Source organism: Aquila chrysaetos, chromosome 23 (assembly GCF_900496995.4).
Source record: "Aquila chrysaetos chrysaetos chromosome 23, bAquChr1.4, whole genome shotgun sequence".
Classification (NCBI taxonomy): domain Eukaryota; kingdom Metazoa; phylum Chordata; class Aves; order Accipitriformes; family Accipitridae; genus Aquila; species Aquila chrysaetos.
The window spans coordinates 6,878,577-6,900,239 of NC_044026.1; the positions used below are offsets into that span (position 1 = coordinate 6,878,577).

General features: G+C 44.5%; 1 protein-coding gene across 5 annotated transcripts; it reads left to right on the top strand.

The window, feature by feature from the left end:
* Nucleotides 1-1,185: 1,185 nt before the first annotated feature.
* CREG2 (cellular repressor of E1A stimulated genes 2) lies at nucleotides 1,186-20,363 on the top strand. Of its 5 annotated transcripts, XR_003921192.2 has the most exons (6): nucleotides 1,186-1,613; nucleotides 3,557-3,726; nucleotides 14,781-14,894; nucleotides 16,710-16,793; nucleotides 17,207-17,279; nucleotides 18,650-20,363. XR_003921192.2 is itself a non-coding variant. In XM_029999009.2 (5 exons), exons 1-5 carry the CDS (start codon nucleotides 1,197-1,199, stop codon nucleotides 16,998-17,000), a joined length of 822 nt encoding a protein of 273 aa, XP_029854869.1. In that variant the 5' UTR covers nucleotides 1,186-1,196; the 3' UTR covers nucleotides 17,001-20,363. The 5 variants fall into 5 exon arrangements, 3 of the variants coding, with proteins under 3 accessions (XP_029854869.1, XP_029854870.1, XP_029854868.1); XR_003921191.2 differs by having other exon boundaries at nucleotides 16,710-17,279; XM_029999009.2 differs by having other exon boundaries at nucleotides 16,964-20,363.
* The last annotated feature ends 1,300 nt before the right edge of the window (nucleotides 20,364-21,663 follow it).

Sequence of the window (21,663 nt, forward strand, 5' to 3'; positions counted from 1 at the left end):
TATGAGTTTGGTGGAGGGATTACATACTCCGGGGAAGTATCTTCCCAGTCAGAAGAATTCATTTGGGCCTTAAGGCCCATTATACCCGTTTTCACTGTCCTTCAGGTTTTTATGGTGAAGATAAAAAACAAAGCAGGGGGTTTAGGAAAAAGATAAGCTAAAAATACTCAATATTTTCCAGTCCACTTTTATTTCTAAGAGTTTACATTCTAGATTAGATATGCAGCGTATTCTCACAGAGCAATTAAGCAGAAGTTGCGACAGCAGACCGACCTTGTAATCTGTTCTTCACAGCTCGGGAAGGGTAAGGTCCATTAGATGTAGCTGAGAACCTTGTGAAAGGCAAAGGCTCCTGTGAGATTCATTCCTCCCCGTCTCCTATTGAACCTGTACTCCTTAAATAATTTGCACGACCGCAATGAAAGTTTACAAGCATATATTTTAAAGGATTACAAGTTTGCGTGGCCTTCCTGAAGGGGTCTACTGCCAAGAACAGAAAAGGAGCAGGACGGAAAAGCGCCTTCACTAAACAGGGCCGCTGATGGAAAGTCAGATACACATTCAAACCTTTGCCTAATTAAAGCCTTGCCTGGGGAACGTAGAATTTAACAGCAGGTCCACGTCCTTACGTATGAAAACAAATCGCAGGAGCGCGGGAATGGACGATGTCTGCCTGCCTTCTAGGGCTGGGGTCTCGCCGGGGTCCGAACGAAGCTTTCCCTGGCCCGGGAGGGTGTCCCGGGGGGACGCGGGGGGACAGGGCCGTGCCGGTGTCACGGGCGGGTGGGTGTCCCGGGGGGAGGCGGGGGGACAGGGCCGTGCCGGTGTCACGGGCGGGTGGGTGTCCCGGGGGGAGGCGGGGGGACAGGGCCGTGCCGGTGTCACGGGCGGGTGGGTGTCCCGGGGGGAGGCGGGGGGACAGGGCCGTGCCGGTGTCACGGGCGGGTGGGTGTCCCGGGGGGAGGCGGGGGGACACGGCCGTGCCGGTGTCACGGGCGGGTGGGTGTCCCGGGGGGAGGTGGGGGGACACGGCCGTGGCGGTGTCACGGGCGGGTGGGTGTCCCGGGGGGAGGCGGGGGGACAGGGCCGTGCCGGTGTCACGGGCGGGTGGGTGTCCCGGGGGGAGGCGGGGGGCTGCGGGGCGGGCGGCGGCCGCCGGAGGGTGCTGCGGGGCGGGGCGGGAGCTGCGGCAGAAGATGTCGGCGGGGCGGCGGCCGGCGCTGTGGTGGTGGTGGTGGCTGCCGGCGTTGCTGTGGGGAGGCGCGGGGGGGTACGTGGTGGTCAGCTCGGTGTCCTGGCCGCTGCCCGAGGGGGGGGAGGAGGCGGCGGCCGATGAGCTGCATAGCTCTTCCACCGAGGAAGCGCTGCCCGCGCTGCTGGAAGAGGCGGGCGGCCTCTGGAAGCAAAGCTACCCGGCCTCGGCTTACCGGGAGGACTCGGCCCTGGGCTCCGGGCCGGGGGGGGGGGGGCGGTCGGGGCAGGGGGCCGCCCCTTCCAGGATGTTCTCCTACCGACGGGAGGGCGGCGGGGCGCCGGGCCGAGCCGGGACCGCCCGCTTCCTCGCCCGCTACAACACCTGGGGCTTCGTGGCTACGCGGGCCGCGCACGGAAAGGTACGGGGCGCGCGTGTGTGTGGAGAAAAGCGGTACGAACTCCTTCGAGGAAGAGAAGTGCCGTTCGGAGTGCTGTCGGGGGGGAGGGACGCTGACAGAACCACCCCGGAGAGGAAGGGGAAAAGTAAAATCTTTAAGCCGGAACCAGAGCGACGGGGTCGGGTGCGGAGAGGAGAGGGTTTTCCCTCCCTTGCAGCACCCTCGGGTCGGCTCCTGCCGCCCTGCCTGCCCCTCTGCCCGGGCCGGGGGGGTCGGCCCGAGCCCCCTCTGCCGCCCCTGGGCTCTGGCTGTCACCCGGCGAGCGGGGGAGAGGAGGAGGAGGAGGAGGAGGAGGAGGAAGAGCCTGCTGGGCTACCGCTCAATCTGTCCGTCCCGCCGCCGGCCAGCTGTGCCAGCCTCCAGGATGGTTTCTCTGTCAGAGGCATTAAGTAAAATAGCTGGGCTGCGCAGGAGAATGGGGGTCATTGGGGTTTTTTTTCCAGCTTTAAAATATTTGCCTTTTTATAATGAAAGGTTGGAATGAGACACAGCATTCAATACCACTCGGACAAAAGAAAAAAAAAAAAGACAGCTTTAACTTTCTCTTGAAAGTATTCCCAGGCTAATTAACTTACAATTTAAAAAACAGACAAAGTTGGAAGCACATTCATCTTCAGAAAGCCTGGCTGAGTTAGTGGCAGTTTATGTTGTTGTGAAATACAAAGTAACAGGATAAAAAAAGATGCCATTAAATAAATATATACGTACACACAAGAGGCCTGTAATTCTACATCAGATTGTCAGAAATCCTGTTAAATCATATGATCTTAACTCTTCTGGTTTATGCTCTCGCCAGAAACCCTCGGTGGACTTACAGCCATAATATAGTCTGCAGTTAGCTGTCTCTAGTTACAACGCAGAAGTAATACAGAAAAATCTGATTCATAATAAAATTTGGAATTGATGAGGGGGGTGTTGCTGCTCTGAATGCTGAGTTATGCTGCTTGCGATCCCAGTTCTTTTTGAGAATCCACTGTAACGTTAACCATGCATGACAGACTGAGCATTTGAGGCAATGGAAACGTGTCTTGCAATATTGCTGACAGCTACTATTTGTTTTTTTTCATTGTAACTCTTAATAATAAAGAAGTATTTTTAGCTTCTAAGTTATGTAGCTTCATTAAAGCATTCCTTCTAAGGAATGTTAACAAGGACCATTTATAAGCGCTATAAGCATTACAATTTTAAAGGCATGTAAACATTAAAAATCAGAAAGCATGCAATCCAGGTAATAACATCATCCAGGGTTTCTTATTAACTGTTCATACTTAATTTGATTTTGCTGGAAAGCATTTACCAGTTACATTGGATTAATGTATTGACTGATAATTTTACTATTTAACATCTAATTGACCATGAGGAAAGAAATATCTGAAGACATGAAAAAACAGTAATTCATTAAGTATCTGTCATTGTGATTTATAATGGGATGAAAAGCATAGTAGGAGTATAAATCATTATGGAGAACATTAATGTGTGTCACCACTGGGCAAGGTCATATTTGCATGCGTTACATCCACTGTGTGTACACAGGTCAGCGTATGGGAGAAAACTTTTTCAAACTTGGCTCCTTGCTGTCCCTCCTCTGACGGCACTGATAGCATTGATTTTAATGCACTTAAACATTTTTAATTTGGTAGTTCCTTTAGGCTCAGTGGAAGAGAAAATGTTCTCTATAGTGTCATGGCCAGGGCTGGAAAGAAGAAATAAAGGAGAGATCTGTTTTCGTAGAAGCATGATAGATCTAATTTAGAAGAAGGTCTGTCTCACGATGACAACTGAAAGTGGAAGACTGAGCAATTGGGGGTTACTGTCCTCTCTGCTAGTGCCCTTGAGGGAATCCCCAACATTGTAAACTCTCTAATGTGCAAAGATGTAACCAGTTGCTTATTTCCATTTTGCAGATCCAAGGTATGCCCTATGGGAACTGCTTACTTCTCAGCGATGGTCCCGTCAATAACAGCACCGGAATCCCTTTCTTCTATGTGACGCCAAAGGATAACACTGTGGCAGATCTCCTGAAGAATCCTGTGGCTTCTCTGACCCTGCCAGAGGCAGACGGAAATTTCTGCAGGTAACGAGAGGTTAATCCGCCTACTACCACCTTCAGTGGGAACAGAGTCATCAGAACAAAATGCTGGCTCCCCACCTTCAATATCCTGCATTTATTTTTGGCTCTCACCATCAGCTACAAGCTCCTCCTTAGGTTTGTTTTGCAGTAAGTTGCCCCAGTAAAGCATGGTAAAGAAAAGCAGAAGCGTCACTGAAGTATATTGTAACACCAACAGCTGCAGTGGCTTTCAGCTCGCACATTAACGTACCTAAATTTTAATCTCTTCTTGGCCAGGGCCAGATAAAATCTAGGTGTTCAAGATCCCATTATAGGCCATGGCGATCTCATCAGTAAAGTTCATAGAGTTTCGAGGGCTGTCCAAGTCAGGGGAAAGCAGACACCCTTGCTCTGCTGAGCAGCTCTGGAGGTCCTGCTGATTGCGTTGACAGGGCTCTAGCTCTCCAGGGTCTGTAAGGGGATCTCAGGCTCCCAGTTCACAAATTACATGCTCAGGACCATGCCACTCAATCTAAATTCCACCTCTTCAGAGGGTACAATTGAGTATGATATCACAAATTTTTGGCACCTTGTAGATCATAAACAGTCGGTAAACGATTCCCACATAAAGGAAGACGGGGCTGAGATTTACTGATCTACAGCTGGCCCCAGGTTCGTCTCTCCAGAGATAGCAGTGAGTTGACTTCTTCCTAATCATACATACAATGAATAAGTCCCAAAGCTTTACATGTGTAAAATGTATGTATGTAAACCCGAAGATGATTCAATTTTCTCCTCCGTGCTTGTCTCCTTGAAAAAGATGTATCTCTGCCATATGTTTGTTTGCAGTCAAACATGTGGCAAACTTGGCTGGGTCACCCTTGTGTGAAGTGTTATTTCCAAAGGCCTCTTTACGTGACGAGGTGCATGACACCAAAATTGTGTCAGACAGGACTCTGTTACCAAAGCAGATCTTAGCTGATGTTCCAAAGAGAGAGAGAGAGAACTGGAAATTACAGGCTGCTTCAGAAAGAAATGGCATTGGAAGTTTTTACCCCAACTTAAGGTCCTCTTTGGGGGAGGAGAGGTATATCTTAAGAACTGGATCCCAGATTTCCCCAGCTGGGGATTGCCCTGGATATTGTCCCACCTCTCAAGCCCGCTAGCTGAGAGCAACACTGGAAAAAGCAGTGAATGGCAAATATAAAGCACATTAGTGTTACACTTGTCTGTATTTGTCTCCAGAATATGCTGTTTTCTTAAGAGCTACATGGTGGCAAAATAACATGTTTCTTAGTCCTAAGCAGTGTGAGTGATTTCAGGCTGACATCCCATTCCCAAGGAATGGAAATCATGGCTTCCCCTTGCAACATCAAACATCTAATAGGAACCTTCCATCGCAACATTTGTTAAGGTAATTCAGCTTTGAATGCTTGAGAAGGTCAACAAAGTGGTGAAGTTAACAATGGTTCTGCTTGTTCCTTAAAATGATTTCATTAAATATTTTTAATTAATCATTTAATAAATAAATGTATCAGTTCTTTTGTAACAGGCTAACGGAGCTTATTCCTGCTTTCTAAGCTTTTTCATTCAATCAAATAGTGAGCTGAATATCTAGACCAAGTGCTTAAAAATGTATGTTAAGTCCTGTGTCCCAGCACCTACCCAATGCCCTATTTTCAGAGGCTCAAGGCTCAGAGCAGCTTCCATTGATGATAACTGCTGGTGTTGAGCACTTCTGAAAACTACACACCCATTTAGGCACTTAAGTGTGGCCTTTCATCCCTGACTTGAAACAGCCACTCTTGAAAGTCTTTGCCTTTTATGTTTCAGCAAGGTCGCTGCCCGATTTACCTGTTTGGGAAGTGCCAATTCACCAACAAAAGAGAAATGCTGCATGATTTATAGAAATACAAAATTCATATTCATCACAAGCCTTCGAGAATATTTATTCGCTGTTTTTCTATTAAGTAACTATTAATTTCCAAACCAAACCACTACCCTTTTGTTCTGCGTGCCAGAAGGTGCTGCTGTTTGTCTTGCAGCCAGGGCAACCTGGATTCTGCACCCGACTCTCTAGTCCCCTCCTGAGACTGTGCTCTCTGGCGAGAAGAGCTCTCTGGGCACCGCCCAAGTTGCTAAACTTGGATTTCCAAGACAGCTTAGGCCAAACTCATTACCAGTTGCCACATCCCTACTCTCCCTCCCCACCACCAGTCGCGTGGTATCCCCCCATCCCTCTCTCCCACATCAGCTGTGGGCTTTGCCTGACCCTGAGTTGAAACATAAATGTGAAGAAAATTAACCCGATGATGAGAATAAGGTTTTCTGCCAGTCTTTCCATAGCCGCTGCTGCTCCTGGCCATGCAGTCACCCCCCTCCCTTCAGCTGACCATATGGTGGGCCTATTTTAGCTCAGTAACCCAGCAGAAACCTCTTCCTTTTTTTATTTTTTTCCTGGGTGAGATTTCTACTGGCTTAGTAACTTGAGTCAGCTCCCCAAGAGCCAGAGGAGTGCAAAGGAGAGGGGAAAGGGGAAGGTGGAAAGAAAATAGGACATCCTCATTTTAGCACGTAACCGTACTCTAAATGTTGAGCTTACTACTGAATTGAGTACACGGATTGAGAGTCTGATCAGTGCTCCTTGCATTATTTATTTTGTTCTTACATTCAGTTTGCTTTTCATTATTTCTGGAGTTCTCATCTGGAACAGATGTTGGCTGGTATTAGTGCAAAGAACAAGCAATATGGAGAATGAAAAGCTGGGACATTTGTTGAGCTGCAGTTTGTGTTTTTGATGATAACTAGGAAAATGTGAGCAAGCTTTGGGGCTGTCTCGTAGCCAGGAAGCATGTGGGCACTGGGACTTTAACTTCCTTCTTTCCCTTCCCCCTGTAACCAGGGTCAGAAATTAATTTACATTTAAAACTAACAACCCGTGAGTGATTTTTACATTTTAAACTAGCAACATCTTAAACTGCAGCCCTGCGTACTATTCTACTGTTACCCCACAGAAAGGGCTTCTGTGGGCAACGCGACAGTAAATAAAACAATAAGCGTGTCCGGGTCCTGCTGCCAGTGCTTGGGGTGACCTGTCCCAGCACTGCCTGCAGCACTGGATCCACCGCTGGATGCAAACAGCACGCAGCATCCTTAGTGCAGAGCTTTACGTTGTGGCTCAGGTTTTGTATAGCAGGTTTCTTCTTCCTCTTCTTTACTCTCCCTATATGAGAGGCAAGACCTTTTACTCTGAGAGACCTCAGATCCTGCTAGTATTAAAATGGTGTCTGTGAGGTTTTCTTTGCAAAGGAAAGTGTCATTTATAGATGGTTTTAATACCAGAAGTTCCCTTGGTCAAGAGCATCATGAATTGTTTTGGCTTCAAAATAATTATACAAAATAGCTAAATGAATAACATTCTCCGTGAGAAAGTTCATGTCCTTGTATGCCAGCATTGTATTTGTAGCTTGTTTTCATGTGGAATTTTATTAGAAATTCATTATTAACCTACTCTGAGTTGCAAGAATTAAAATAAATGTGAAAGCTGGTCGATCCCTGTAGTCAATGCTCCTGGGAGTGTTTGGCACTCTCCTGAAAAATGCTTCTGACCTATTGCACGCAAAAGAAATCTTTGGCCTTTAGAAAGAAAACATAGCTGACATTTCAATAGTCTTCTTGTATCTAATGAGTATCAAGTGACTTGTGTGCATGTGCATCAGTTTGATATTAAATTTATTTAGTAGTGAATTTCATTTGGTTTGTTTCAGAACAGACTCAAGTTCCAAACTTTGACAATAAATATTTTCACTTTCAGGGATGTGAGGAATAGAGAGTGGCCTTTTTGGTGCTCGAGCCTTAATATTTAATCAGCTGGAGAGAAAATTTGAAAAGCCTGAACTAATAAGAGAAATAACATTTAATAATGAAAGAAAGAGAGCTGCGATGCATCTGAATAGGCACTAATTGCAAGACATTAAAATGTTGGAGTTACAGTCTGGAGTCCTCTCTGACCTAGAGATTGCCATTTCCCAGAGGAGACAGGCTGCACTGCTCTGAGAAGGCTCGCTGATGGCCAGGCTGCAGAAAGCGTTCGTTAGTAACTACACTGCATCCTATCTGAAGGCTGATAAATGGGTAATAGAGGCAAGAGAAATTAAATGGTTCAGGGCTATAAATAGACTAAGCTGGCATGTCTATGCCACAGACAAGCTGAAAAGATTGAGTCCCATTCTTATAGCTTTCAGAGGGAGCGAGACCAAGCCTGACATTAAAGAATAGAGCAGCTATTGTTCTAAATGCATTTCCCAACACACAGGCGGCTCAGAGGATCTCCCTTTCCAAGTAAGCTCCTGGGCCTGCCTCATTACAGCTGCAGTCTGGAAAACAGGCAATTAATTTTAAACGTGTGTCACCTCCTTGACATCAGGTTCAGCACATTCATAGGGACCAACTGCAGCTTTCTTAGAGAAGGAGCAGTTACACGGCTGCCGTGAACTGGTTTTCACACAAGGAAAAAAGAAAGAAAGAAAAGCAGTGGACTTTGGGGTCAGTCCATGTGTTTGTTTTCCTTTGCTATTAGTTTGGAGGATGGTTTCCTAAACTCTGCATTGAAAAGGCTGACGGGAAGTGCTGAGCATCTCCAGCGCTTCTGGATACCACCAGGCCACGGGAAGAGGAGGGTGATTTGGTGGGTTGGGGTCCCTGCTGCGTGGTGGATTGGCAGCGTGCATAAACTGCCGAGTTCATTCCAGGGCAATCCTGAGAGACGATAAGCCTGCCATGGGTGGCAGACACAACTTTTGAGGTGTCATTTGGCCATCCAACATATAGCTGCCTCCAGGTCTGTAGAGTCACTGTCTGTTAATATGAGGATGAATGTAACAAAGGAATTTGGCACTGCACCTTCACACGAAGAGAAATGACGCATGCAGAAGACAAAGGCTGAATCCAGACATCCCTCACTTTTTGAGATCCACCTCCTGGTTCTGTTGCACAGACGCATTTCTCATTCTGGTATTTATATTGGCTCTTTTTAGTCATATGCAAATAATTATGTCAGTAGCTGTTCCTGAAAAATCTGTATTTAAAAAATCAGGAAGATACCAAATTAGAAAGCCAAATATAAAACCTACTATCATCATGACCCAATGCACACAATATAGCTCTAAATTACTATTTTTTTTCCTGTATTCTTAAATAGCCAACTTCCCAAAATCCCTGTCTAGCAAACTAGTATATGTTTCTCTGACTCTGTTTACAGAAATAGTTGATGCTCTGATTCATTTTTTTCCCCTGTGAATTGTCTGTGGTGAAACTATATAAAAGTTTCCTGTCTGAAACACAGAGTTCAGCTAAAGAAATGAGTTGTGATTGTCAACGAAGATAGACTGACTTCACTTAACAAATTCTAATTAAAACATTCTAGGAAGGATCATCGTCTAGGAGAATGAAATGATTTAAAACATGAAAACAGGTATACTATGGATACAGGCTCACTTGGATGCAGGAGAGCCATTATACCAATATTCTTTAGCTCCCAAGCCTGACTTCAGACTCAGAACAGAAGACTGCTTTTCCAAAAGCAAAAGCAAAGATTCCTTTTAACTATCTTTACTGGCTCTCAGACATGGCTGATAAAGAAATTCTTGTCAAAATCAGAGCAGGGCAGGGCAAAACTGCCCAGCCGTATCCAGCTGAAGGCCAGCAACAGCTTTTCAGATTATGAAATTGCTTTCAGCAGAGATTTTGTTTGACGTTCATGCCACGCAGATTAGCAGCACCAATACATTCTTTCTGCTTCAGAGACTCTGGTAGTTAGTGGTGAGCAAATGAAATGTAGGAGGAGGATAACTTGCTTTTCAAAATTAATCACATTTATGAATCAAAATGATAAGCACTTTACAATAATTCTCTGAGGACATAGCATTTCCTCCCTTCCTTTCTGTAGATTTCAGGGGACAAAAAATCCTATGATGTATTGTATATACTAGAAAATAACTCTGAGTCTTCACCTCGTGCCGAGTTTGGGGCTAGGCAAAAAGGAGCTCTGCGCAGGGTGACAGGGTGCCTACCTTGTGTCCGTGGGAGGTGACGGGGACGAGCTGCTCCAGCAGCCAGTCCCCACCTCCTAATTGCATGGCTTTGTACGGCTGCTGCTGCCGCTAGAGCAGAGGTCAGGATGTGTGGAGACAGTCATTGCCCCTATGCCACACCTGAGCTGCATGCTCTAAAGGAGAAACAAAATGTAGGAAAACTGTTCTCTGGGGCTTTCTTCTTGTTTTGCTGGCTTATCCTTTTCTGCAATAGGAGAAAGCTCTTTTCCCAACTTCTTTTCTCTTGCATTCTGCTCAAGAAGCAGAGGGGCAGAAGCAGTGCTTTCTCACAGGGCAGGGAGAACTGTGTTCAGGGGAGATGGGAAGGATTTATGGATCCTGACAGGGAGGATGGAGGGTCCTGTTTCCTCAGGGGGCTGGAGGAGAAGGATGGCAGCTCCTCTGTGGGAAAAGGAGGCTGGGGAAAAAGAAGAAGAAGAAGAAGAGAGAGAGAACCCTCCTGCCTTCCTCCTACCAATTCCTTCTTGGAGACATCTGGCTTTCCTTCCCAAGTGCCTCCCAAACTCCTATTTTTGCCTTTACTGCTGATCTGTGCCAGATCTGTTTCACCTCACTAACGGACTGCAGAGGCTGAGAATGAACATAATACTCAGGGATACTTTTGGTCAGAAACCAGGAGATAGAGCATTGTCAGTCAAAGGAGAGATCTCAACTGCAAAAGAGAATCCTAACAAAGTCCCAACACCATCATCTTGTGTGCCAATATAACCACATCAGCCTAAACTATGAGTTCATCAGATCTGGACTTGGCTAGTTGTTGTATAGGAACCTTCTAATTAAAATCCAAGAGATGGCTAATGTAGTAAACAATTTAATGAGCCGGTGGCACTCCTTACCCTGAACCACACTTGAACCATGACCCAGAAAGTGTAGAAGTGGTATGCAGTAAAATAAGTGGGACGTGTTCATCAGCAGTGTGCTCCACAGCATTGCATTGCTGTTGGGAAACGTATTTCACTTGGACAGAGACTTCTCCTTAAGCTCAGTAAAGCTGGCACCTTTGTACATGAATGCAGCTCGTGCTCTCATCTCACATGCTTGGAAGAGACAACTGCCTGGACTGGGTCAAACTCTGCATACCTAGTTTGCTCACTCTAAGCAGAGGAACAGAGACAATCAACTCTTCTCTCTTCACAAATCAGATGAATAATTAAGATTATAATTAAGTCTCTTAATGCACTGTGTTCTTAGGAAATGCATAAACTGAATCTTCTTCCATTTTAATCTGGCTTCCCTCAATTTCTGCAACAAGGTGTATGTATTTTACATAAGCAAAAAAACCCGCAAAAAACGTGTTCCCTATTGCTTGGTCTCCTTCACAGTTCCCTGCTTTCTCTTCCCCTCAGTTCATATTTTATCCTAGCCTTCATGAAAACCTCTCCAGGGAGACAGAGGACCTGATTCTGGTAAAGACAGGGCCTGAGAAGCCACCTCAGGTTTCCTTGACGGAGGGACAGTGTCACCGGCATGCTGTCTCTCCCCTGGCTCTGCCTCCCCCTCGCCCCCAGTCAGCAGCACACAAATGTTATATAAAGCCGCTCTGCCGCACCTCCTTGTTCTTGTGCCAACAAAGATAAAAGGAACCCAAGGACTGAGAGCTGAGTATGTGTTTATTTATACAGAAGGCAAGAAGTGACTAGTGAATGTGTGACTAGACCTCTACAGATGTGAGGAAGGAATATTTTAGTAAATATACGTATTTATCCCTGGTATCTCTTTATTATCTTTAAATTATTATCTTTATTATCTTTAAAATATGAGATATATCCCTGGCTATATCCCTTTCCTCCTAGGAAGCAAAGCCTGCATTTACATTAGTTGCAGTGGTCACACCACTGAAAATTCAAGACCTGTTCACAGTGGAGTTAGAGGTGGTAGCTCTAAGTTTAGTCATTTTTGATGGTTTAAAAAGTATAAAAGTAATCACACATTATTAGGGAAATACTATGCCAAAACCAATGCAGAAACAGATTTACTTCGGCATATGAAGGGCTCCTTTGATAAAGAAAATACCAATGCTAATGTAAGATTAGAATACAAGGTTCCTATTCTGAAACAGAAAACCTACGGTAAGAGGCAGTGCTAAAAGCAAAGCCAACAAGGCAGTAACACAGCGTACTGAACTCAAATGTATCATTGTCCTGTTCAGCTCTTCCAAAACTTCATCTAACATAATCTCAACAAATAATTTGTCTGCCTCATTTCCCAGAAAAACAAGCTGACCCTGCAGTATATTATTCCAATGTGCAAAATTCAGTTTGAAAACGTTTTACTGGGAAGGTAGTATTGTGTGTGTCAGTGTAACACCGTGACTCATGAGAACATACATAAAACTGCAAACAGAAGAAGGAGCCAGGGAAAAAAAACTGAAATAAAACTATTCCAGATATGGATGTACAGTGTGTGGGTTTTGTTGTCAGGCAAATATGTGGAGAGCAGTTTTTCCTGTAAATCAGGGAAGAGTCACATCTGACACTAGTCCTATCAGGCAAAACCATCTCAGCAAAGGCAGGCAGGATTCACTGCTTAACCACAGCAACATCAGGTCTATTGCCTACTGAAAATCAATGAGTACGCTTTTAGAATAAACATATACTTGCACAAAAAGATCAAATAATTGTAACTGGAGAAGGTGTCGGACCAAAATCTCTCACTGCTCTTGATCACGCCCAAATCTATCGCCTTGATCCACTCTGTGAAATGCAGACATCCTTTAATAACAATCCCTTTCTAATTCGTCTCTGAAAGTATTTAACAACGTCTTACCTAGGAGCTATACCCAAGAAAGGCACTTGCAAATATGCCTGCTCTTCCTGGCTCTTCAGTTGTTTCATGATACTGTTCGGCCATAGAGGAAATGGTTTCATACGCACAGATACACGGTTATTAGTTTAAAGCAATATTCTGAACTGAAATTTTGCTAGTGAGAAGTCTCTTCCCTTCTGTATTTTTAAGAATCATCAAGTTAATTATATAAACATATGTAGAGCATGTTGATACAGTATTGAGATGAAGCACAAAAGATAACAATAGATCAGGAGATCACTTCAAATGGACTTCAGGACTCTGCTACCCAGGGCCAACACTTGGAGAAGTGTGAATCCGCACTGCCCCGGCTGCTGGACATGCAGGTCCTCGGCTGACACCCTTTGTCTGTGGGATTCAGCTCCTCTCTCTGCAGCTATATACACTGTATTCGCGTGTATTTATTCGTGTTTTGGTGGGTGAGCTTCTCCTTGGGCCATGGGCGCTGAACAGCCACACAACACCTGAAGCCTTCGCAAAAGAAATGCCAGGAACTACGGGTGTCCCCGGGGCATGGAGCTGCGCTGCTTAGGGATAGGATGCTCTCAGGGCACTGTAAGCCAGCTGGGAAACACCATCTTCAGCATGCAGCACGAGTTAGCGTTGAGGATCTACAGCGTGCCAAGGTGACCAGGTAGACAAGTTTATAAGCTGAATATACACTGATAGGAAGAAACCCAGTGCCAGGGCAGGGAATGCAGATTTTCAGGTGCTCAGAACACCACTCATTTATTACTTCAAAATTAAAAAAAAAAGTACTAGAGAAAATTAGACCATTATTTATTGATGTGAACAGAAAGTTTGAGCTTGATCTTTGGCAGCTGTCCTTTCTCCCATGCAGAAAGCGTGGTGGAGGAAAAAGAGTAGGAGTGGAGTTTGTCCAGAGGTCATTAAGCTGAATACCCCCTTCAGACAACTGCTGCTCCAGACCGAACAGGATGCTGAAAAAAACATCCCAGAGATGATGTGACTGCAAATGGCTCTTTGGAGCTCAGGCTACAGACGGTGCCAAGTGCTTACTGGGCATAGCTGAATATCAATCAGCCCACTACACTTCCTTACGTATCTCTGTTCATGGTCCTATCTATAAAAGCAGATACTTCATCCAGTGAGCTACACAGTCTTTCATAACCATCTGTGGGGAATCTGCAGGTGTTAAATTAGCTGCAGGAGGATGCCCATATGTTTCCTGCATGCAATAGACACATATTGAGAATTAGAACAAAAAAAAAAAAAAAAAAAAAAAGCCATTGCAGATTGCACACAGTTAAGGCTAAAGGGCTCAAGCCAAGATCTTTAAGTAAAATCGCACACAGATGAGATGTAATTTACTGTGATTTGCTGCTTCCGATTAAAACACAGAGAAGAAGAAATACAGTCTTCATTTCCTGATGTAGTTTTTCAGGCTTATGTTCTTCTGTGGGGAGACAGTCCTGTGAGATGCTGAGCAGACTCAAACTGCTGGCAGTGGGACTTGGGGCTGCTCAGCACTTGCCAGGGTCCGGCCTTTGCAGTCATTTCATTCAACTTTTTTTTTGCGACTGGCCAATTGACTTATGATTTATATCCTTGTACTGTATATGTCAGGGTCAGCAATTGCCCCACAGCTACTAATGGGAGTTATTTATTATTACTGTATAGAAAGAGCCAAAAAGCAACAAGTACCTTCCCTGTCTTGGTCTGAGGGATGAAGGCAGTGGGAGAATTTTTTTTAATAGATCTTACTTGTCTCTGATGTAAAGCAGTTGAAAAATGGGTAAAAATGAACACGGACTGAGTTTCTAGGATAGGCACAAGGAAAAGAACTTAGGTTTTACGCACAACTACACGTATGCATGGTTATTTTGTAGGCATAGACACAGACTAACCATCTCGGTAGTTCTTTTCAGAATCCTGAATTCAGGTCTGTACATATATATGGGAAAACTGCCATTTTCACATTTTTTACAATCTAAGATATATTCATCCAGTTTTTGAGAGCGTAAATTAAGATTAATCAAATATCTACAGCAGAGATCTGTTTCAGGTGAGTATGCCTTCAAGAGCCCCCCCAAATGTTATAGCTGGGTGCAGAAGAGACCTGCAAGGAATTCGTATTTCTCCAAAACCCTTAACAAAGAAACCAAGCTATTACACATGAGCATTTTTCTCTGTGCACAGAAAAAATGTAATCGATCCGGAGGATCCAAGGTGCGCCAGGCTGACTCTCATGGGACAGATGGTCACGGTCCCTCCAGAGGAAGTGGAATTTGCCAAGCAAGCAATGTTTTCCAGGTCTGTATGTAACAGGCACGTACTAGAGTGCAACCCGCAGGTTTGAGACAAATATACGGATGTGGCTGTTTGGTACGGAAAATCTGAGAAGTAACAAGCCTGATCTTTACTTTGGGGCCACGAAGCATGTTGGCTCCTGTGTGCCTTGGAACGACAGGCAGAGCTGTGCGACCTCCTTTTGACTCTTGAGGTAACGAAATATGGAAATGCAATTAGTCAATATTGGACTCCGGTAAAGCACATGGTTTATAATCGGGGGATTATGAAAATATTTCACCTGGCTCTGAGGAGAGATTCCATAAATCCAGGGTGTATTTGTTACCTTTAATGGTTCCTCGCCACCTTAGGACAGGTAGTGCTCTTCAGCCACAGCCCCCTACTCAGAGACAGAGCAGAGCTCTGCTGCCTTTGGGCTTACACCTATTTGCAAGGTGGAGCTTACAGGTTCTATTACCTCTCCTGACGTACCAAGACAACTGCTACCAAAGCCATAATACTGACTGAACAGTCTCCTTTGAACAGATGCAAGCACAACCCAGACACATACACCCCCCCAGCAGTGCCCCCATGCGCTCCTGTGGGTCTTCAGAATAACAGGCATGAAAAGCCCAAACCTTAGCTGGGGCACATGCCTCCCCCACAGGCTGCTGGGGGTGGTCCTCCAGGCGTACCCTGCCTGGTCGATCCAGTACTGCTGGGAAACTGGGATGAGCTGGGATCCAAAACAGCCCAGAGGCGATATTCTCTCTGGCCTGCTGGAAGGGGTTAGGGTGGGACCCTGTCAGCGGGTGTCCCATCAATAGCAAAAATGGGACCAGGGATAGACGGGGGGCTATATTGGCATACAAGCCTTTTTTACAGACTTTACAGAAATCAGATTCCTATGCTGGCCGGACTCCACCAGCACCTCGGCAGCGGCTGCTCCGCCACCAGGAAGCAAAACCCAGAATGACATGGTGAGGGCTGCTGGGGCTCACCCCATCCAACGCCGGCAGCAACTGGAGCCACTGCCCAATGCCACAGTCGTGGGTGCTCAAAGGGACAACTCAGAAAATGGTGGGAAACCCCAGCTCAACCCAGCCAACCAACTCCTCTGCAGGGTCTTCTGCAGGGGCAGAGGGGCACCGGGCCAACCCCGTCCCCACCTGCACCGCTTCCCCCCGTGCTCCCGTGAACGCTGCCGCTCGAGCTGTCGTATCCGCTCCGTCCGCTGCTGCCGAGCATCCCACGGCATCCTCTGCAGAGGCACCCGCGGGAGCTTGGGGACCAGACATCACTACCCAATATTGCTGGCAGTGAGGGTCTCTTTGAGCTAGCTGTAAAGGCAGGCCCAAGAAACGAGACAGAAATAGAGAACGAGAAGGCTCTAGCAGGCAACAGCTCAAGGAGGCTGTGCTCTGCCTGCTAGCCAGGTTTATTAGCTCTCCTGCCATACCACAACAACTGCTACCAAGGACGTAGTATTTTCAGAACACCGTTTCCCTTGAAAAGATACAAGCACAACCCTGACGCACCTTCAGAGAATCTCCTCTAGCTGTTTTTCACTTACTTGCAGACCAAACAGCATCTGCCTTTAGAGATGGGGTTCTGCAGCAGGGGAAGGTGGTGTTCGCTGGCTGCTTTCGCTGCAGTTCTCGCCAGACTGGGGTGTGGAAGATCATAAACCTTACTGCAAGGGAGGGCAAAAAAGACAAAATGGTGGTGGTTCTCAGATCTCAGGTTTCACTCTGGCTGAGCACACTAGGCTGAAGAAAAAAAGCAGACTATGCATATGCTTTGGCACATCTTTTAAATTTTTTTTCTTTGTCCTTCCAGGCACCCGGTGGTAAGAAAGTGGCCTCGTAGCTACGAGTGGTTCTTCATGAAAATGAACATTGAGCACATCTGGCTTCAAAGCTGGTATGGAGAAGTTTCTGCCATTGCAGTAGAAGAGTATTTAAAAGCAGTTCCAAGTAAAGGATGATTGAATGGGCTTCCAGATAGAGATCTTCTGAGTTTCCTTTCCAAACACTTTAAAAATTTCATGCTGGATGGTTACTTCACAGTGATTTTTTTTTTTTCCCCCAAAGGCTTCAAAATAGCCCTGTCTCACATGGAGCAGAGTGAAAATAAACCAACACAGGCTTTCAAATTACAAAGGAGAGGAGGATACTAGCCCTAACCTGCAATGTACAAACTTGTCATTTCAAACAGGCAATGCATCATCTTAAATGCTGCTTAAAAATGCTTTGTATTTGTTTGTTTTGACTTCTATTGCTGTGCACCCACAGGGAAACTACCGTATGTGCTAAATATAATGTTCTGATTTACAGAAAAAGCAAATTTCCTACTCAGAACCTTCTATGCATTGTGGAGGTATTACTGCTGCTTGGTCTCCCTTAATTTGTAAGTACTCTAAGAGAAACTTAATAGCTGCAAATTTAGATATTTAAGTTTAAAAAATATATTTTGCTAAAGCTGTCCTCGTTTGCTAACTTGTATTTTCTACATGTGCTTTTCCCTAATTAGATAATTTGATATTTCACTTGGAAATTGAGTAGAAATTCTCTCTTTTAGTATAAAAAAATGCAAGCAGCTCAAACAACACGGCTCCAATATAACTTGTCTCTCACTGACACAAAGCTGGTTAAACACGTTAAGGGCCAAAACCAAATCAGCCCCCCAAGGATTATCCTAATACAAGTATAAACATTCTCATAAGAAGAATTTAAGTAAATGTTCTCAGCTAGCCAGTTCCCGTTATGAGACAGGAAAAGTATTTTTAATAGCCTGTAGTCCTGATTTTTTTGCATCCCTTCTCCAGCCACCGCTTTATTTTTAACTCATTTGTGCAACTGATGTTTGTAAACCATCACTAACTCATCTAGGGGTGGAGCCAGTCCCTTAACTCTGTTCCCTCATCAAGTTTTAAAGGGCTTGTTCATGCATTTATTTAAAAAAAAAATCCTAAAGATAGGTAGATATTTCAGGCCATGAAAAACTCATTTTCTTGGTGTGGAAAGTGCAAACTTCGTTGCAAACACGTTATGAATAGGCATCTCGTGATAATACCAAAGGAATTCAAAGGTATTTTATTCACCTTCAGCCCTTTCTTTAGAGGTCCTGGTAAACTTATTCTGCAGTTCCTAAGGGTATCACAGGAAAAAAGGTCCCATGGCTAACCAGCCAAGCCATTACACAGTTTGCAAATTATACGGCTGTTCTCCCTGTTACATTAAGAAAGAGACACATTGAGATGGGGTTTCTGTGCCTGTGGGGAAGGTCTTCCAGCATCCCTGGGAGGGCACCGGAGCTCTGGATGCCAGCCCGTACCACGGCTGGGCTGAGGAGGAGCCCGGGTCGCTGGGCAAGTGACCTGAGCTTGTACAGGTTAATCCCCAGGCAGAGCTCAGACGCAGCTGCGTGAGCTATGACCAGCTGGAAGCCAATTAAGTGTAGCTGAGCTTATTTTGGTTCAGGCAGGACGAGAGGGAGTCATTCCTGGAGCAGAGCTGGGCACTGTGCTGGTTTAACTACCAGGGGCCACTTAGCCCTTGAGCAAGTTCAAGGCTCTGGGCATCACTACTGTTCCTGATATTCTGTAAGAATTGAAGACAAATTCAGGGAAAAAGTTTGTTTAGACACTCGCTAAGCATTTTTTTTTCTTGTTTCATTGCCAGAGACTCTGTCAGCAGTGCAGATCTTTTGCAGAGGTAATTACGGAAAAGGAGGAAGTATCCTGCTTGAATCTATTTCCTTTTTTTTTTTCTTGGCAGGTGAGCAGCATTTTCCCATTTGAGTTTGCCCCGAATCTTGCACTGTGTAGTACTGAAGCAAAACAGTCCATCCTGGACAGATTCATAGAATACCATCAAGTGAAATCCTCCTTGATTCATATTGTTTTGCCATGGAGGTCTTTGTCCACTGTGGATTTGATACTTTGCCCATTAGGATTAATGGGACTTTTAAAACTGAGTTCAACAGGCAGAGTACTAGACCCTGTAAGGGACTCTCCACAGATCTAATGTTTCTGTGCAACTTTAATTACATGTTTCATTATCCCAGTTCACTACTATTCACAGAGAAACCTGAACTGCCTATTCTCTCCCCTGCCCTTAAACACACACACGCGCACACACACACACACAGATTTAGCACATCTAGTGTACAAGCTTAATGTTTAAACAAGCTGAAGAAGAGAGGAAGAATTTTAGAAATGCTGCTGTTATTATACTCTCACTTACGTCCTTAGACAGCCTGGTATCAGTGACATGGTCCTATGTCCTATCCGTTAATTTATTAACACTCTTGCCTTAAAGCAGTAAGGGATTGTATCAACGATGTTCAGTAGAGCTTTAACTGTTTAAGAAGTTAGTGTGCACTAAGAAAGGTTTTGAATTTACAATACCTTACTTGCTATAGGCCGTCTCCCTGCACACCTAGATTAATTGGAGTAGCTTCTGTGTTGTAAATTGACACATTCATCAAGAAGCTTTGCTGTATGGCCCTGCCGTGAGGCTCTTGACAGAACCTCAAAACTTGAAATGGTGAGGGCATGTAAAGTGACAAAAGGGGCTTCATGAAGAAATGCAGTCTTAAATCACCTGTTCTCATTTCATACTTCCCTCTCCCAAGGAATAGCTACCATAAAAGTCCTTGAAAGTCTGTAGAAATTCATCAAAAATATGACCAGCAGGTTTTGAATGGAATTTTCTGGAGCAAAAGAAGGGGAGGCGGTAGTAGTTTGCTTAATTGGTCTTTAAATTATTAATTATATACTACTTTCAATTTTTCTTTAAATTGACAAATATCTCAAGTGATATTGTTCATCACGTGGTAAGTGATGTTTGTTAAAAGCTTTTAACCCAAAGAGTGTTATTGAGATAGCACAATAAAATCGTAGTTCCCTGAGACTGTAAACATTCCGATCTTGCTTCAGTTCAAGTCAATAGCAAAAATCCTATTTATTTGTTGTGCTTTAAGTATTAGATCAAATAAACATTTTTATAAAAGGTCATGATAAGCACTTAGGAATTTATGAAGCATTTCCACTAGCTGATGTGTAATTTATTTCCATGTGTTCTGTATTTATTTCTGTAGCTTCCTCCAAAAAGCTTGTTGTGCAACATGTATTATTTAAAACTTTGACTGTGGTTTTGCAATATTTAAGAGATGCATTTAGTCATGTCTGTATACTTGCTGAAGAAAGGAAGACAAAGTTCTAAACTGGGGTTCTCACTTTTTGCTAATTTGTGCAAATGTAATGCATGTACAGGATTTAAGCACAGCTAGTTTGGACTGCTGTTCTTATTTAACCAAAGAATGCTCCGTCCCTGATGAAATTTTCATCACTTCGGTGGATGAAATGCAACCTGTCTCGTTTCTGGATGTGTATTGCAATTTGCAATGTATTTTGATTCCTAAAGATACTGAATGTTGTTAACAAAATGCCTATCGAGAAGAAATGCAAATAAAACAAATTGCAAAGTAGAAACTGCAGTTAGAATATTCTTGAGTCTGCAGTACAGCATTAGCCAGAGTAACTGACCTTTTGCTGACAGCCATTATAATTTCTATCTGATCTGAACATCTGCTCTTTTTTTCAGCTTTCTTGAACCAAGCTAATTTCTCTCAAAATATTTCTGGGAATTGAGACTCAGATCTGCCTTGGTACAGCCTCACTTTTCTCTGGGGAGAAAAGTCTAGCCAAGCACCTTTTATCTTTCCTTTGTCTTCTCATTACTGTAAGCTTTGCTTTCACTGTGGCAGCTAAATGTCACTCTTAATGACATCTGCTGTTCTTTTCTGCACGTGGGACTGAGCACTCACCTCTCAGGTGTGCATTAATGGCATTTTGGAAGTTTCCTCAGTGCTGTTTCTGCCCTTGCTAGCCTTGCTCTTACAAGTTCTTGGTACAGCTTGTTCTGCGCTGTCCACTTTCCTCCAGCACGTTTTCTTAAGCCATGGCTGACAATTTACCTTTTCATCTTGCTATCCCGCACAATCTCCTTTCAACAAAATTCAAGCTCTCCCACTAAAATTCTCACTTTGTATCCAATAAAGGTTGTCGGAAAGAGCCCGTGTCTCCTATTTACACCTTACAGTCTTTGTCTTGCCACTGGTTGGACTGCATTCGCTGTGAGGACCATGACAACAGTTTCCTATCCTCTACAAATCACAGTCGGCATCAGTTTCCTATTTCCAGTGACTCCTTATTCTTAAAAGAACATTTCCTGCAGCTGCTGTTCTCCTTTGTACTGACTCTTTTTACTTTTATCCTGTTTCCGGAGTGATGTCTGTTCTGATTACACTAAGCGTCTTTCACTTTTTTACCAAAAAATTCTCATTTGAAGAACATTTTTGGACCCACTAAAGTACTGTCACTTTTTTTGATCTGGTTTTTGCCAAACACTGAATTTGTGCTCCTTCTGAATTGTCTGTCACCTGCTGTCCTTCAACAAGGCTCACCCTATACCTGCCTCTACTCTGCCACCACCTCCACGCGCCTTCTCCCATCTAACATACTCCTGCTCCTCTGTTGCCTTATCCTTTTTCCTAATTTTTTCTTCATTAACTCTAGTTTTTCCATGTTCTTCCCTCAACTTCTAATTCCTTCTCCGCCGCCTCTTCCACATTATTTTGTCTGCTCAGTCTTCGCTGTCTTCTTGATTTTGCTACTTTAATATTGTTCTCACAATGCTCAGTGCCTTTGGAGAGAGTCCTAACACTGCCAAGTATTTTGAGAGAATGCTAAAGAGTTACTTTAAAAAAATACTTTGGGGTTGAAGTT

Excerpts from the sequence above, each read along its gene's own strand:
- CREG2 (XM_029999008.2), top strand. The coding sequence starts at position 1,197 with ATGTCGGCGGGGCGGCGGCCGGCGCTGTGGTGGTGGTGGTGGCTGCCG. Across the intron at positions 1,614-3,556 it reads CGCGGGCCGCGCACGGAAAG|ATCCAAGGTATGCCCTATGG; the intron begins GTACGGGGCGCG and ends TCCATTTTGCAG. Across the intron at positions 14,895-16,709 it reads AAGCAAGCAATGTTTTCCAG|GCACCCGGTGGTAAGAAAGT; the intron begins GTCTGTATGTAA and ends TTGTCCTTCCAG.